The 17,861-nt window shown below is 41.9% G+C and overlaps 1 protein-coding gene across 3 annotated transcripts in view; it reads left to right on the top strand.

The window, feature by feature from the left end:
* Positions 1-17,861, top strand: part of IL1RAPL2 (interleukin 1 receptor accessory protein like 2) — a 1,136,349-nt gene that overhangs the window by 1,106,418 nt on the left and 12,070 nt on the right. For all 3 annotated transcript variants that reach the window (XM_088482887.1, XM_088482888.1, XM_088482889.1), the window contains 2 exons: positions 7,399-7,542; positions 15,539-15,709. In XM_088482887.1, the coding sequence (XP_088339013.1) occupies positions 7,399-7,542; positions 15,539-15,709 (315 nt within the window). The remainder of the gene's footprint in view (positions 1-7,398; positions 7,543-15,538; positions 15,710-17,861) is intronic.

Here is a 17,861-nt window from a genome sequence, read left to right as displayed (position 1 = left end):
ATGCTCATATCCTCTCTCAAGGAACCAATCTGCCATCATACTTAATTGCTCTTCTGCGTTTTCAAACTCAGTATTGTTGCATATGACTCAAACAAATTGAGAGATAGGTAACCCCTTAAGCGCCTTGGGGTAGTGACTGGTGGTGTATAATAGTGTAATGCGATCAGTACACTTCCTGAATAATGTTGTGCCCAATGAATTCTCCTTTTTAAAAATGCTAATATCCAAGAATTCTATTCTCTCTAACTCCACTCTCGACGTGAATCTAATTGGGCTTGTTAGATTATTTAACTCATGCACCATACTCTCAAATGACTCTGTGTATCGGGAAGAGACCAATAGTGCATCTAAGACTTTAGACAGAGATATATGTTGTTTATCTATATATGTAAAAGTGTTCAGATAATGGAGGAAGTGAATGACACAAGTGCACCAGCAGGAAATGGGCTGTCCGTCATAACAAGCCTCTAAATAGCACACCTTTCAATATTCTTAATTGAAACACAGGAACAAATTAGGGCACGGCTGCTACATCCAAACATACAGCCCTATTTAGTATCTGTGGGCAAGAAGAGAAATATTCAAACACTGCTTATCACACCACTTGATCATCTTTTTTTGCCCAATTTACAATGATTTTTTTCCAGCCTCTAACTGACCTAGCACAGTCTTTGAAATGACAGCTGGAAGCTGATTGGTTGCTTTCGGTAACTACTCCACTTTATCTCTCTCCAAGGCTTGATAAATCTGCCCCTATGATTGATGAGAAAAGCAAGATACATTTCTCAGGGATGTATTTCAGATGAGATAGAAGGTTACAGTACTCCGATTTGAACAAAGTGACAAGAGTTCTAACTTGTATGCATAGTAAATGAGAGAGGTGAATCTGTTAACACTAACTCAATAGTTTTGCAGGCAGAACTGACAGTAGTGATACATGTAGCTTCATCCACATATTCGCAGATTAATTATAGGTATTTATTATACCGGAATAGTGATTTCCAGTATAGACAATGAGGTTCTGTAGAGCTGGATTTGCACCCCAAACATATGCAGGAGAAGATGCATGTAAGGGAATGTGCATTTCCAAATATACGGGATGTAGTTAGGTGATCAATGCATGGGATAACGGTGGTTGAAATCCCAGCCCCGTTATCTCGACCCGCAGCTAGTACACCGACACCGGAATCCCGACATCAGTTGAGGTGCCAACGATGGAATTCCCACAGCCGGTATTCTGAACATAAGTATAGCGGGCCAGGTTAGCTGTTAGCCGCAGGGGGTGGGAAGGGTTAGGTTTAGGTACCACTGGGGGGTTAGGGTTAGGCTGTGGGAGGGGGGAGGTTAGGTTTAGGCTGTGGACATGGGTGGTTAAGTGTAGGCTCCACCATGGGGGGTGGGTTAGGCACTAAGGGGGGAGGGTTAGGTTTAGGTACTAACGGGGAGGGTTAGAGTACGGGAGGAGGGGGAGGGTTAGGATGCAGGAAGGGAGGATTAGGGGGTATTTTGACAGCCGGCATCCCGACTGCCGGTCTCCCATACCCAACCCCAAATATACTACTCAGATGCATCTCAAGAGTAGTACAGTTGTACTACAAAAGCATTTGCACTATGTGCATGTCTAACAATTGTGTATATCAGAAGCAGCTAGATAATGCTGCTGACAGTAATTGTCATCATTGCACCAGGCCTCTAGAACTCACAAGAAATACGCCTACACAATAATAGAGGAACACCTGATAATGTTTTATAGTGCTAGTAGTATGTCGTGACATGTATCACAGAGATGATCGTATTTGTGTATGTGTCCAGGTTTCCTATAGTCGCAAATATCAATGCACCCTTGAAGTGATCAGCAAATGCTTGTCCACCACTTCTCTCCCTCCACTGTTCCGATCCAGGGGTAAGCAGGACACAGAAAGGAGGGGGAGTGGGTACTAATTACTACTAAATAAATTACTAAATAAACATTTTTTTATTTTTAAATATTTTTCTAAGGGGTGTGTGGCCACACCTACCACAATTAGGCCACGTCCCCGAAAAGTGCCAGGACCAGGTCTTTATGGGCCTGGGTGTAAGCCATAGTAATTATTATAAGATGCACCAAAATCTGGTTTCTATTTTTGCGTATGGAACTGTATATATTATGGGAAAAAACATATGTACCGTACTTTCAAATCTACATGGTGCACAAGGGCATTATTTAAATGCCAAATGAATTTGATGAGACAGCCAAGACATTGTATAGACAGAAAAAACACAATACCATGGGTGTTACTACCATGAGATGAGGTGACAATAGAGCGCTGAAGGTGGGACACACTGTGATCGGCTAGTAGAGAGGTTCCCAAACTCCGTCCTCAAGGCACCATAACAGTCCAGGTTTTAAGAATATCCATGCTTGACCACAGGTGACTTATTTAGTACCTCAGTTAATTTGATTTAACCACCTGTGCTCAACCATGGATATCTCTAAAATCTGAACTGTTGTGGTGCCTCGAGGATGGCTTTTGGGAACCTCTGAGCTAGTGCATAATGCCTCATACTGCATCAGTGTAATGAGAAGTAAATCAATGACAGTGTCTCTGTACTGGCAAATGATGGAATTTATGTAGGGAGCCAGAAAGGAAATCAGGGTCTGTCAAGCCTGACCGCTTCACCTGCTCATCCCCCGGTTGAAACATAGACAGGAGTCCTCTACATCTGCAAATTCCCCTGTGGTTTCAAAGTCCTCCGGTTCCCTTGAATCCACCTACAGGTACTTTGCCCGCACAATTTATACAACCTATATTTACGGGACTTCATCCTAGTAACACAGGGGTTTATATCGGATCTTTTGAAAAATAATCTTGAATGTGGATCCATGTTTCTACAAATTTTTCAACATTATTATTAATTACCATTTTAACAGAAATAATTTTCATCTACAGTAATTTTTTCCCTTTTTTTGAACAGGCAATTGTATATTTACAGAATCTACTACAGAATTTATTGGTTTTGTATCCAGTAATAACAATTGTTACAATTATTTTTATCATCTCATTTGTTTCATTGTTGTTTATGTGTAGATCAGGAGCCTGATCAACTCCTCACTTTTATCTTTTAGACCTATTTATTTTACAATGTTTCTATTTAGCTACACTATATGAGACGTTTTATATGTTATGTATATTGTGACCCACCCCTTATGACATTTTGCCAAATATCACTGCAAACAATCAAGGGGACAGGGCCTTAATTACATGATTTGCCAACCCGGACTCCCAGTGACTTACCAGTGTTAGCAACTATGCTCCTTTGTGTCTTTTTTTTTTTTTTTTAATGTTTTGTTCCCAATGGTAAAGTGGAAAGAAATATGCTGTCACTATGTTAAAAATAAAGTTGATAATAATATCCACTGCGACTTTCCTGTAGCCTATCCTGTAGCCTTCCATAATGGAGAGTGTACCCATCAAAGCAGAACATCTATTAATCATATCACATGCTCATAGCAGGCAGGCCAGTCATTGCTAGCATTTGTCAGGGTCCTGTATCTGATGCATACTTGCCTACTTTTCAAAGAGCATTCAAGGGAGACTGAACGCAACACCTATGAGCGTGGCTGTAAAGTGGCATGCCATAACATTGTTTTACATTAAAATGTAAATGAGCACCTAAGCGTTTAGTAAGATCTACATGTTGATGAAAACACACTGATACTTTTCAGGGCTTGCTTATGTATTGTGTTTTACAGGGATTCCATATAAGTGGCCACAAAAAACCTTAAATGTAAATGCATGTACTGTAGCCATAGGGATCATGTGCCTAATAACCAATGCAGGGAAATGGCACTGATTATACCATTTGAATGTAAATATCTCTGATTTCCTTTTTTCCCAAGTATATACCAGCTACATAATGGGGGAAAGGTGTAATAAGGGAGATTACTAGACTCTTCAGGGAGATCGGTACTGACAAGCAGACAGAGTTGGGTAGTATGAGCTTATAACCTGTATATAATATAGCTCCAATCGAGTAATTTAGCATATACAGATGTTTCCTTTCCTGTTGTTACTTTAGTTGTGCCAAATAGCCCCTCCTGGCATGCCAGGTCCCGTGTAACTCACATTGTTTTCACTCAAAATGTGCATCTTATTCGCATAATTAATACACATATATCCGACAAAACTACATTGTTAGCGTACACTGATCAATTTGGTATGCAATATTTGTACATCTGTGTGCAACCAAGTCTGAATCTGTGAGGGCTCCAATGTGAGCAGTCATGTCTTTTCCTCATGCCAAGTTCCACTGTGCGTCATGTGCGACTTTGTATATGTGTAAAACCAATTCATGTGCTGTTAAAGTCACAAACTTGGGGACTCTGGTACTCTGTGAGTGGTTTTCACTGTGTCTACGATGTGTCTAATGGAGCATACACACGGTCAGATGTGTCAGATGAACAATTTGATGAACGATTTGAACTACGAACGATTTTTGACTGCATTAATATGATTGGAATCGTCCAAATCTAACTACAAACACATCAGATGTCAGATATCGTTATCTGACCATCGGGAACGCGCATAATTCATCGTTCAAACATGTCAGATATGTCAGATTTTCCTTCAGATATGAATGATTGAACGATTTTTAAAATCGTTATCGTTCAGATTTGAAGAAAAATCTGACCGTGTGTATGCACCATAAGACGTAAAATATAAAGGAAAATACTGCACGCTGCTCCTCTTGTAGTGTCTTAGTTTTCCCGGGCGTCTCAAGCACATACAGCATGAGGACACAGCTGTACAGTAATAAAACTTTAACTGACCAGTATATTGACCACAAGACAATTGTAATTTTAACACAGAATGTGAATCCAAATATATAATAGGTAAATAATATAAACTACAGCTCAACAACAGAAATAGTGACAGTATATTCAGTTAACTTATTATATTACATTTTTATATAGGTCTGCACAGAGAGATACCCTGACATTTCACTGTGTTATATAAAAGCCAGCAGACTCTGCACAAAAACAATACAGTAACAAAAGCATCAGGATGCAGGGCACGCTACTTCCAAATGGCTTGTCAGATTAGCTATAATAACACCCTTGTTCTTGATTCAAAACATAATTAGCAGCAGAGGCCGAAAAAAGAAAGTACATTTACATGTACACCTGGCAAACGGCGACAAGCATACAGCTCAAGTACATCTCCAAGTTGCTGGCTTCCCTTCACAGGCAACGTTATGGAAATAACTCCTTACAGCTCCATGTTTTTGTAACGTGTGTTTATATGAGCGCTGATTGGTACTTATTTTACATTTAGTATAATGTGTGTAGCTTATTATAGATAGCACAATCATTGCATAATATATCAGATGAAGGAAAGTATAACTCTTCCATTGCCAGAGACAGAAAGTATTCTAAGCTATGGCAAGGAGAAGCAGAAAGAATTATGGCTCACATTCAGCAGTGCACGCTAGTGCACTGCTGAACGCAGATTCCCTATGATTGGGAATCTGCACAGACGCCTGATCTGTTATGCACGTGTGCAGAGCGGGTCTGCCATCTTGCACGTAGACTGGCAGCAGACTGTCATTGATTGGCAGTCTGCTATCATTTGTGGGCGGGGAGGGGGCAGCGATGGCCCCAGTTTCCCGAAATGGAGACGTGTTGCCGCCGTTGAGGGGTGAGGGAGATTTCCTGACTTCTTCCTCTTATCTGCGGCGGCTGGCTGCGTTTCCCCATGGGTCACCTTAGCCGGCCATTGTTCTGCAGATTATCAGATGCTGCATTGGACAACGCAGCTCAGATACGTAATGCAGCAGGAGGCCCTCCCCCCCCCCCCCCCAGCAGAATAAGGATAGGCGGCACTCCAATTGTAGCAAAAATGTACTTGTATTAACTATTAAGTATGAAACGTATTACACAAACCGTGTCAATGTTTCAAGGTCACAGCGGACCTTTTCATCAGGACTTGTGCATGGGAAATACAAGTCCTGATGAAAAGGTGCGCCGTGACCTTCAAACGTTGACACTGTTTGTGTAATATGTTTCATATTTAATACAAGTTCATTTTTGCTACAAATGGAGTGCCGCCTATCCTTTTTCTGCTGGGGCTTGCATAGCGCCTCAGGAGATACCTGCATTGTATCAAACCTACGGGAGGGCACCCAAAACGTTCATGGACATCTCATGCTGAGTGCCAAACCACTATCTATATATATTTATATCATTATATATACACTGTGTTTATATATATTGTGATAAGGTAGGGGTATGGGGTCCCTCTCCTGGGGTAGATGAACACCTCCTTACACACAGCAGCCAGGAAATAGCACACCAGTCGTGGATATTCGTGCAAGCTGGTCGGCGCCAGTTTTTATTGTGCAATATCAATAATCAAAGAAATAAAACAAACCCTAGCCTGGCTGGGCACTAACTAGACAGTAAGTTCCCTCACTAATAGAACACTAAATAAATCCATGTCCACAGTACCTTCTGATGTGTAGCCAACAGTGTCTCAGAGCAAGCTAACCTGCGGCCTGCTCTCCCAGGTATGAGACACTCAGCTAAAACAAAACCTATCATCACAGCCATTACCAGGTGCAAGCCCTAATGACCTGCTACCAGGCTGAAAGGCCCAACACCCGGAGTGGCCTGTGGATGGAGCCCTCCCTCTCCTCACATCCACACCCCCAGGACACATTCCGGCTTTTCACAGAAGCCGACATTTATAGTCTGCTTTATCCAAAAGACTTCTCCTGGGGGTTTCAAAAGACATAAGACAGGAATCTGGGACAGATATAGAAGCCATTCCACACTTCTCCAGTGCTTCTGTCACATATATATATATATATATATATATATATATATACTCTTCCTAATAATAAGAGATAAACAAAACACATGTAGTTTTGTAATAGAGTACCCATGCTTGCCAGGAAGGGATAATAAGACCCACAGGATGACATTGCTATGCCCCCTTCGGTGGATGATGCAACTTTTTCTGAGAGCCTGGGTATTCACAATGGGGCATTGCCACGCCACCTAGTAGCAGTCCTTGACCAATCTCTTGGCGGTCCAGAGTACAACACTATTTTATAAAATTACTATTAACATTTCTTATAGATAACAGTATGTGCCTTATCAATACCGTCTCGTCATGTTAATCAGCATGGAGGGTCCTACAACAGGCATTGCATATACAAGGGTTATATTAGCATGTCATATAAAAAAACTAAAAATCCAAGTAGGTAAAGGCAATGATTGTATGACATTTATTATTTTGAGCCTAGCAGTACAGCCAAACAAAGCATTGTCGCAGAGTTTTCATGTGCTTTTTTAATACAATACTTTGTATAATTATGGAAATCTGTTTTAATTCATGACATTTATCTCTCTTTTAGAGCTAAAGTATAACATTGAACTTGCTGGAGGTCTGGGTGCTATCCTTATTGTTTTCATTTTGCTTGTCACAATCTATAAGTGCTACAACGTAGAATTAATGCTCTTCTATAGACAGAATTTCGGAAGTGATGAAGCGTCAGAAGGTAAGATTTTTCATGTTCCTGAATGTGGCTTGTAAACACTATGTATGTAGTAATGTCTTTATTCTGGCAATAAATGTGTGTAGCCTGGTCAAGTCAATTAATTTAGCAATGTGACAGCAGATGTGGATATCCAAAGACAAAAAATATGGATGCTAAGCAGTGGGCCCTGAATGACCAGATTGCATTGGAAAAACATCTGCACACTTTCTTCTCCATATTAATGACCTAGTCAGTTAGCTTCTGTAACTGGGTTGAATTTAGGAGTGTCCATCCATAATTGAATTTCCAGTTTGGGGTGGAAGTATCCTTTACTTACTCTAAATAGATTTGCAGATCCTCCCAGGGGTGGGAGAGGGGGCACTAGGAATTGCGACATCACAGCTCCACCCACGCTGCTGCATTCACAGCATTTTGCAGCAGGAGGCAAAGCTGCGATGGCAAAATCCATAGCGAATCCCGTTATCCGTTCCGACCCCAGTCACTTCAGTGAAGAGATGGACGGGATTCAGGAGGGTTGTTTACTCCAAATTTTAGCCATCTCCCAGACATTCTGAGACAGTGGGCAAGTGTATTGTTCTAATTCAGAGGTTCCTAAACTCAGTCCTCAGGACCCCAAACAGTGCATGTTTTCCAGGTCTCCTCACAGAATCACAAGTGAAATAATTAGCTCCACCTGTGGATATTTTAAAATGTGTCAATGAGTAATGAATACACCTGTGGGTGACCTGGAAAACGTGAACTGTGTGAGGTCTTGAGGACCGAGTTTGAGAACCACTGTTCTAATACCAAACCACCCCTTACATGTATAATTCCAGGAAGACTTCTTCAGTTGTACCACTCTCCCTCCATGTCGGGATTTCCTGCACACTGTGCTAATGTTACCATATTACAACAATTGTAGACTCATTTATTATTGTTTTATTTGTCACTGAGCTACAATCATGCTGTGTACATTACAGATACTGCAGATGTTGATAAAGCAATGTATTAATTATTCATTTCTGAAAATTGTCCTATTTGTCACAACATTAGTGTAGTCACTTCTGGGATAATGCTTTATTACTGGAAACTTCACAAGATAAAATAACCTATATAAACATCCCTTTCATCACTCCTTATATTTCCAGTTGATTTTTTTTAATACTTTATAACAGGGTTGCGCAACCAGACACAGCATACTGGGCTTTGTAGTTCCATAGCAGCTGGAGAGCCACAGGTTGCTACCTCAACATTAGAACTACTACTACAAATACTTTTATTTACATGTTATCCTTTTTCTTTAGTATGAACCTAAAGGGGTAATTCACAGATGCACAACATGTGTTAATAAATAAACATTAGTTGTAGTAGTAGCAGCAGCAAGGACTGGGTACAGTATACAGTATAGACCGTGGCATGGGGTACAGTCAACATACAACATCCCCCTGCTGAATTATCTCTCTATCTTGTCCCATTGGTTGGAGAGCTAGGAGGTATGTCCTCATTACCTCATTGTGTATCAGAGCAGCAATGAATGGGTGCCTGTAGCTGGGTGGAGGGGGTAAAAGGCAGCCTAGCCCATCAGAAGCATTAAGTGAGCCCCCATCACGCTGGAGCTAAACTTTCTTTCACAATCTGTCCCGAATCAATGATTTGCATAACTGAGATATGGAAAATTCACCTACAGACATATTTGTGTCAGACATCTCAGTGTAGGGCAGGTTGTCCCATCTTCTTTTGAACAGATCTCCTTGAATATTATGTTTCCAGAGATCATTTCCCGAAAGTTTGACGCAATTGATTTTGCCAAAGGCCCGTACCCAAGTGTGTTTAAATTCTGCATCTGATTTTAGTTTTAACCCAAGTATTAAAACCCATTATATTCTAGTTAGCTATTCCAATTTGCATTCATACTTGCATCTTGTGTGTTGAGATGCATTTTATTAATCCATTTCAGTCCTTTAAAAAAGCGTCACTTGAGTCTTTGGGGCCTATTCATCATCAGGGCCTGAAAAGCAGCTGTCCCTGCGGTTAGTAGGGCAGCTACAGAAATATGTGCGTTACTTACCTCTGCCCTGTCGGTGCAGCTAAGCATTCGTGACCCGAGGTCACGCATACGCAAAGCCGCTAGGGAGGTAGTGAGAAGGCGGCAGAGGGATCCGTTGGGATCCTTCTTGGCATCCCTTGAACTCCCTCCCATACGAGGATGGTGCTTGTTTTCACAAGCAAACTCCGAAAAGTTTAAATTTTCGGAGTTTGCTGAATTTCAGGTGGTCCATTTGGGGCCCCTGATGATGAATGGCCCGGTAACCTAAATATGCGGTAACTAGTGTGTCTGCATGGTTACCGGGCCATTTATCTTTTGACGAATAGGCCCCTGTGTATTTTTCCCATTCATTCCATTTTGTATGCTAAGGAGCTGGTACAGAGTTCTCTGCAAATCACAGGTGCAATTAACATTCACAATCGCGACAGTCTTAAGATGCGTGTCGTCGGCAACAATGTGTGTCTGATTTACTCCATGCATATATCACACATACTTACATCCCATTTGTGCAACTTTTTTTTAACCATTTATTTTATTTGCAACAAACACAATTGATACGAGACAGCAATACAATTTCTCAAACATTTTCTAATACAGTAGAAACAACTCCCCGATGTGGCTAATTATTCATCTGAATTCTCTGCCCTAATCAATAAAGATTGATCCAGCCAGATTGTATTTTAATTGGGTGAAGCAAACTTGCACATAACCAAACATTGTTCGATTTATTTAAATAGACCACATTCGACAATCAGTATTATTGCATGTATGGTCAGCATGACTAATATACAATAAAGGGCTGTGAGTAAGATTAATAATTTGGTAAATATTACACAATACAATATGAATAAAAACAACTTCACACGGCCGAAGTAAAGTAATAAAATATCTGTCTTAATAGACATACAATATTAAAAAAAATAATAATAATATACAGTATATGTAACCTTAGTTGTTAATATTCATTAACACAATTACTTGAGTACAGATATAACATGAAACTTTTAAAATATTATATCCCAAAAGGATATTATCATGCAGGCTGTTAGTAAAGCATTAGTAGATTGTATATAATCCAACATTAAACGTATTATCAAAAGGAGAAGCTTCTAAAATCGAAATATATTCCGAATGGTTAATAATATGTAAGCTGTTAATATCTAGAGATGAGCCATTCGGTTTTTGAGAAAACCAAACACACCCGAACATAGGGGCTCCAAGTCAAACTGAGTCCCAGTTCGGAATCACTTTGGGGTTCCGAATAGAACAGTGTCCTGACTCGGGTCTTCTCGCAATTCGGAACTTGGATTTTTTTGGATTGCATTTAAGTCCCTCCATTGTGATTTCAGGTGCTGTGAGGTGGTCAAAACTTACTGGAAATTAATGTTATTGATGTTAAAAATAGTATAAGAACAAAAACAGGTCCAAGTTATATGATTTTAGCTGTTTTTATACATTTTCAAAGAAATCCAAAACCAAAACACTTGAGGGTGGTTTGGGGAAAACCAAAATATGGGGGAACACGCACATCTCTATTAATATTCTCGTTAATGTTAGTACATTGCACATAAGCCAATCTTAGTATATTTACAATAGAAGAGGATTAATTAATGTAAGCATGCAGTAGTTATTAGAGGTTCGGTTAAGGTGCATACACACATAAAGATTTTTTGTCCAACCAAATCTGGTAAGGTATGAAAGCAAATGACAATCAGCAATTTGTTCCTAAATGCCAGAAAACAGATGAAAATGGACGTTCAGACAAGTTTGTTAAATGTTTGATCTAAACAATTTGTTCAAATAACAGTTTTTGTCAATTTTCCGGCGTTTGGGAGCAAATTGCTGATTGTCAGTTACTCCCATACGTTACCAGATTTTCATTCCAACCAATCAACTAGTTGGATGGTTGGACAGAAAATCTTTAGGTGTGAACCCAGCCTTATTGTGAGGGTTCGGTTCCCAGAGAACCAATAACAACCAAATTTGAAGGGATCCGAATCAAACAGAGTCCGAGTTCGGAATCACTTTGAGGTACCGAGTCAAACCAAGTCCTTGTTTGGATCTTTCCGCGGTTCGGAACTCAGATTTTAAAACCAAACACGGGTTTTGGATTGCAGGTAAAGAGGACAAAATGACATAATTCTAGCTGTTTTTTATTTATATATTTGTTAAAATACAGATCCAAAACCAAAACAGATGAGGGGGTATTTTTCAAAACCAAAACACGAATAGGAATTCAGATCCAAAACCAAAACACAGGGGTCTGCGCACATCTCTAGTAGTTATTATAATCTCCAAACCATCTATTTATTGCAATTAGGACAATCTCTATTGAATGAACTCACAAACTTTGTGCAGTTAATTATTGCTCCAAACCAACCATATAGAATAAATGAATCAGTCTCTGTATTGGTCTCACATATATATTCCTGAAGGTGGAGAAACGCGTAAAGAACTTTGGACACAAGGCAGTCCGGAACCCAGACCTCCTGCGAAATTTACCAGCTTGCTGCATTATGGGAAACACTTTCAATGATCCCCCTAAAGGCTGAGTTATAGGAAGCCCATCAGCCAGAAGGTAAGGCACTTCCATCAGTTATCCCAGAGAGAGACGCAGTGATTATATATCCAATACAGAGACTGATTTGTTAATGTTATATGGATGGCTTGTAGCAATAATTAACTGCATAAAATGTTAGTGAGTTCATTCAATAGATTTAGCGTAATTACATTATATGGATGGTTTGGAAACTACAATAACTACTGTGTGCTTGGATTAATGAAACCTCTTCCATTAGAAATATACTAATATTGGCTTATGTGCAATGTACTAAATTTATCCGGGATTTTAACATCTTAAATATTAATATCCATTTGGAATATATTTTGTTCTAAGAAACTTCTTCTTTTGGAAATGTGTTTAATGTTGCATTATGTTCAATCTACTAACACTATACTAACAGCCTACATTATAACATACTTTTGGAATATAATATTTAAAGGTCTCCAAGTCAAGTTTAGGCTCAAGTACGAGTATTTCCAGCTAAGGTTCCTTTTATACTGTATGTCTATTTAGACAGATATTTTATTATTATTTAAACAGGCTGTGTGAAATTATGCAGATTAATATTCATATGTATTGTGTAATATTTATTAAATTATTAATCTCACTCACAGCGCTTCATTAATAGTTTTTTCTGTTTTAAACTGTAATACTGCTTTTACACCTAAATCCTGGGTCTGACCCGAGATTTGGAACACAGGGCCTGATTCTGACCCGCTCGCGAGCGCTGAGCGCTCGCAAGCAGGTCGATGTTGGGCCAGTGCGCATGCGCACGATGGACCTGGCTCCGTTGTGCGCATGCGCGAGACCCGGATAGCGATGGGCAAGCCGTCGCTATGGGTCTCGCTACAAAGGGGGCGTGCTGTCGACGGTGAGTGACAGCACGCCCCCTTTGGTGGGTGTGCCAGGGGCGTGGCTGCCCAGACGGAGGCGTTCCCATGGGAACGCCTACCGTCTGGGGCCGGCCCCACTGACATCACAAGTGATGTCAGTGGGAGTGCTTTTGGCTCTGATAGAGCCGAAAGCACTCCAGGGCTTGCGGCAAAGAGACCCTACCACAAGGGTCTCAGCGCAAGTCTGATGGTTGCGATGGTCTTGACCATCACGACCATCTTTTTGGCCGCTCGCTATAGCTGTGGGTGGTCACCCACAGCTATACGAGCGGCCAGGAGGCCGCTCTAAAATTCAGAGGGACGGCCCTGATTCAGAGCAAGCGCTCTGTCAGAGCGTCCGGCTCTGAATCAGGGCCACAGTTCCAAAACGGGTCAGACCCAGGACAGACCTTTTCTACTGCGGCGCCGATCCGGATCATTCCCGGATCGGCGGCGTTCACACTGCACATGGGTGCAGTGGGACACTTCTCCCGGCGCTTGGAGATGACATCATCTCCAAGCACCGAGAAACCCGGAAGTCCCCATGCTGTAAACGGGACCCGGGTCGAATGACCGAGCGTTCCCGTATACACTGCAGGGGTTCACGGGTTGTTTCCGTGTAAAACTTTGCAAATTACCTGGGTTGGATTGCCGGGTCACTCGACCTGGGAATCCAACCTTGGCCCCTTTTACAACTAGGAGCAACCCGGGTTAACCGTGCAATAACCCGGGTTTTAGCTCTGGTATAAAAGGGGTGTAAGTGTTGCAGGAACCCCTCTTTTTTGAAGCTGCAGTTTGCCAGATATATTTAATAGCGCCTAAGTGTGTTTGATTTTTTTTTTCTCTAATATACACCTTATCACATAATTAATACTCTGATATACTGTACACATTATAACATGAGATCACAGTGATGTGCACATCAATTCAATTCCCATTGATTGTCACTACAACATTAAAACAACGCATTAAGTGAAATTACATTGTGATTCTGCAAGTATGAATATAAAAAGCTAAAACAGGGTTTTATCATTTAAACTACCCATCACAGAATGAAAGAAACTATTTTGCAACCTACATTTAATACACCTACACCATTATTTTAGAGGGCAATAAGGAAAATAGGGAATGACATGGATGACTAGAAACTGCAATGATCTAATAAGCTTCTCTTAAATTTCCTCAAAGAGGGGCAAAGATTGACCAATAGTTCTCTCAGCCCCTTTAACCACCCTGGGCATAGATTCACGGTCAGAACGCGTGGAGTCCCCATACCACACCTTAAAATCGTAAGTTATAAGACTATCGATATCAAACGATAAAAGTATGTAAGAATATACCTCGGTAACCCCACTGCCCGCACTCTTCTCAGAAATAAAATACGTTGCTGTGCGTTCCCAGCTACTGTACAAATTAAATGTGTGAAGACCATGATAAATCATCAGTAAGATTGACTCTTAAAAACTTAAAACCGCTAACCATCTCCATTTCTGTGCCATTCAAATATTACAGCTGTGTGATAGTGTTCCTAGTCCTAGATCTCCTAAAATCTATTACTACCTCCTTGCATTTAAAGACAGGCAATTATCTTCTCCTTACTTAACAAAGAGCTCCACCTCTTTCCTGTAACTAACTTCATCGCCACGGGTAGTCAGAGCACTACTGTAGTGTCATCTACAAATGTTAATATTGTATTATCACGAGTATTGTTCTGATATACCCATTATCACATAAGCATTGCTGTGATATACCCATTATCACATGAGCATTGCTCTGATATACCCATTATCACATGAGTATTGCACTGATATCAGGGGCTGGCTGGCAACTTTTAGCCTGGGGGGCAAATGCATGCAGGCGGCCCTGGCAGAGGAGTAGCGTGTGTGTCCGAAGAATATGCGTGCTACGGCGCCCCCCCTCCAGTGTTCCAGGGAGGAGGCAGGTCCATATGGGATTAATGTAAGGTAAAAATAAAGATTAGGGCAGCCCCCTGTCGTAGTGCCCATATGCAGTGCCCCTGTGTGCCACAGGAGAGAAGACCCTTATGCAGGCCTCCAGTAGTGCCCCCAGTAGTAGTCCCCCTCCTTGTAGTGCCCCCAGTAGTAGTAGTCCCTCCCTTTGTAGTGCCCCCAGTAGTAGTAGTCCCCCCATTTGCAGTGCCCCCAGTAGTAGTAGTCCCCCCTTTGTAGTGCCCCCATTAGTAGTAGTTCCCACCTTGTAGTGCCCCCAGTAGTAGTAGTCCCCCCCCTGTAGTGCCCCCAGTAGTAGTCCCCCCCTTGTAGTGTCCACAGTAGTAGTAGTCCCCCCCCTTGTAGTGTCCCCAGTAGTAGTAGTCCCCAGTAGTAGTAGTCTGATATACCCATTATAACATGAAGTCACTCTGAGAGGTATCTTAATCAAAGTAGAGAAACCGAACTTACAATTGCAGTCATATTGTATGACATGATATACATGTAGATAAATGCATTTATAAGTAAATTCTATTAAATGTTTGTTTTATTGTACTGAACTGTAATGTCATGTTTTCATCCTAAGACAACAAAGACTATGATGCATATCTCTCATATACCAAAGTGGATCCAGACTCATTAGATCATGAAAGCAAAGAGGAGGAACAGTTTGCGCTGGAAATTCTTCCAGATATCCTAGAGAAACATTACGGATACAAACTCTTTGTTCCTGACAGGGACATGATCCCCAGTGGAAGTAAGTACAATTCACCTTACTTGGCTTAATGTGATTTTGCTTGGGGCAAATTACTAGCAATTTGTATCATGTATTGAGATACAGTTAGGCAGGATAATCAATACAAAGCTACATAAAACAGGTGTAAAACTGTGGGCCTAATTGAGAGTTAACTCCAATGGTGGGATGCACAGAAAGGGTCCTGTGTCCTATAATGCAGTGCCTCCTGATCCGCAGGCTGCCACTTAGTGGCAGTAGTGGCGTAAGTTCATCCCAGACGCTCGGAGGCAAGTTATAATTTAGTGCCCCCCCCGTCAAAGCCGCTGACACTGTAATGTAGCAGTTCGCTTGCAGACAGGCTATAGAGAGATGAAGGCAGCAGCTGATGGTCTGATATGGAGCTCTCCACTAGTGTATGGTGGCTTCTCAGGTGCCGGGAAGGGGTGCCATGTATTTGGTGGCTGGGACAGTACAGTCAGGGTACATAGTTACAGCCCTTAGCGGGGTGAATATGTTGTGGACAATGGAGGAGGTGCCCCTCAGAGCTGGAGCCTGGCGACAGGCGCCTCCATTGTCTCCCATAGTTCTGTCCCTGAGTGGCAGGTTGGGGGCGGTGCTGGCCGCCATTCCAGAAAATGGGGAGCGAGTTGCCCCCATTTTCTGGCAGTGCTGAGGCCAGTGTCTGCATCGAAAGACTTTATGCCTCTTGCTACAGAGCTGCGAGGGCCAATCTGAGTAACCTCAGGGTTACATAGATGGCCGATGGTCTCGCAGATGATCCGATGATGCAGTTTAGGACACAGCACTCTGATCTGCGATGCCGGCACGAGGCTTTTTCCCTCAGGCACCTCCAGCAGCATTATCATATTAGTATTGCACATATGTTCCTCTGCAGCTGTACACTACCGTACAACTCTGAATCAGGTCGTATGTCTGCAATATATGAAGGACAAATTACAGACACTAAATAAACCAAAGGACAGTTTATAATGTATAAAGCTAAATTAAACTTCATTGGTCTCTATGGACAGAATGTGCAAATGGCAAAATGTGGTCAAACCTCTGGAAACTGCCATTTTTGGATGTTTGACCGCATTTTCCATATATATCAACCTCCGGAGAAAAGAAACTTTCCAGAGCTTGTGCTCTATAGATTGCATTGCTTATCAGAAGCCTATGGTCTTCTTTTTGCATAATGCCCTAAGAGCGATCCAATAGGATCCCTCCCAGGGTTCCCCACGGCTTGTGCGTGTGGTGGTAGAATCCTGTGGCATAAACCCAGAAGTCCTTACACCAGAAAGGTCAGCTCTTATCAGAAGAGCTGACCTATGTGGACTTAACTGCAAATCTACAAGCATATGGCGTTAATAAACTCTATTATGCAATCAGTAAGTAGCAGATGTATCGTAATCAAAATGCAATGCATCATACATCCTGCCCTATGCCTCCCACACCTGCTGCCTGTCCTAAATTCCAACATCTACATATCGCTCAACTTTTGGAAATAGCAGATCAAGAGGGGGGCATGATTGCATTACAATGGGAGTGGTCATGCATTTTGTTGGCATGGCCAGGCCGATCCCCTGTCCATGCCTACAGCCCTGCAAAATCAAGATTGTCCAGCCAAAATTGGGACTGTTGGGAGGTATCTAGACACTAATGCTATTGGGCCATTGCATTGTTAGAGGACTATCTTACACAATTATTATTGTTTTTCCAGATAGATTTTATGAAGATGTTGTAAGTCTGCTTACAGAGATAACAATTCACTGTAGTCTTACAATAATCATATCTTTCTACATTTATTTCTATAGTAGCATAGGAACACTGGGGTAGATGTATTGTAGCGGCACACTTGGGGTCGCGGGGGTTCATGGGAGGGATCCAGAGGCATATCTATAATGGGTGCCCCTCGGTCTAGGGGGGCCCCGCACCGCACACCCTGCACCAATAGTATTACTTACCTCTCCGGAGTCCCACATCGGTGCGGGGGTCCGGTGCTGTAAAAACGACTGTAAAATGGCCGCCGTGGCCATTTTCCCAGTGACCTGTGCATATTCTATAGACTCTGGGCGCACTCTAGTGCCCAGAGTCTATAACTCCGGCACCGACCGCGCACAGCTCAGTGCGCTGCTGGTAGCTGGACAGAGAGGAGGGGACCCGTGTCGGAGAC

This window comes from Taudactylus pleione, unplaced genomic scaffold, assembly GCF_031769625.1.
Source record: "Taudactylus pleione unplaced genomic scaffold, aTauple2 ptg000296l, whole genome shotgun sequence".
In the NCBI taxonomy this organism is placed as follows: domain Eukaryota; kingdom Metazoa; phylum Chordata; class Amphibia; order Anura; family Myobatrachidae; genus Taudactylus; species Taudactylus pleione.
This window is presented reverse-complemented; position numbering and strand designations above follow the sequence as displayed.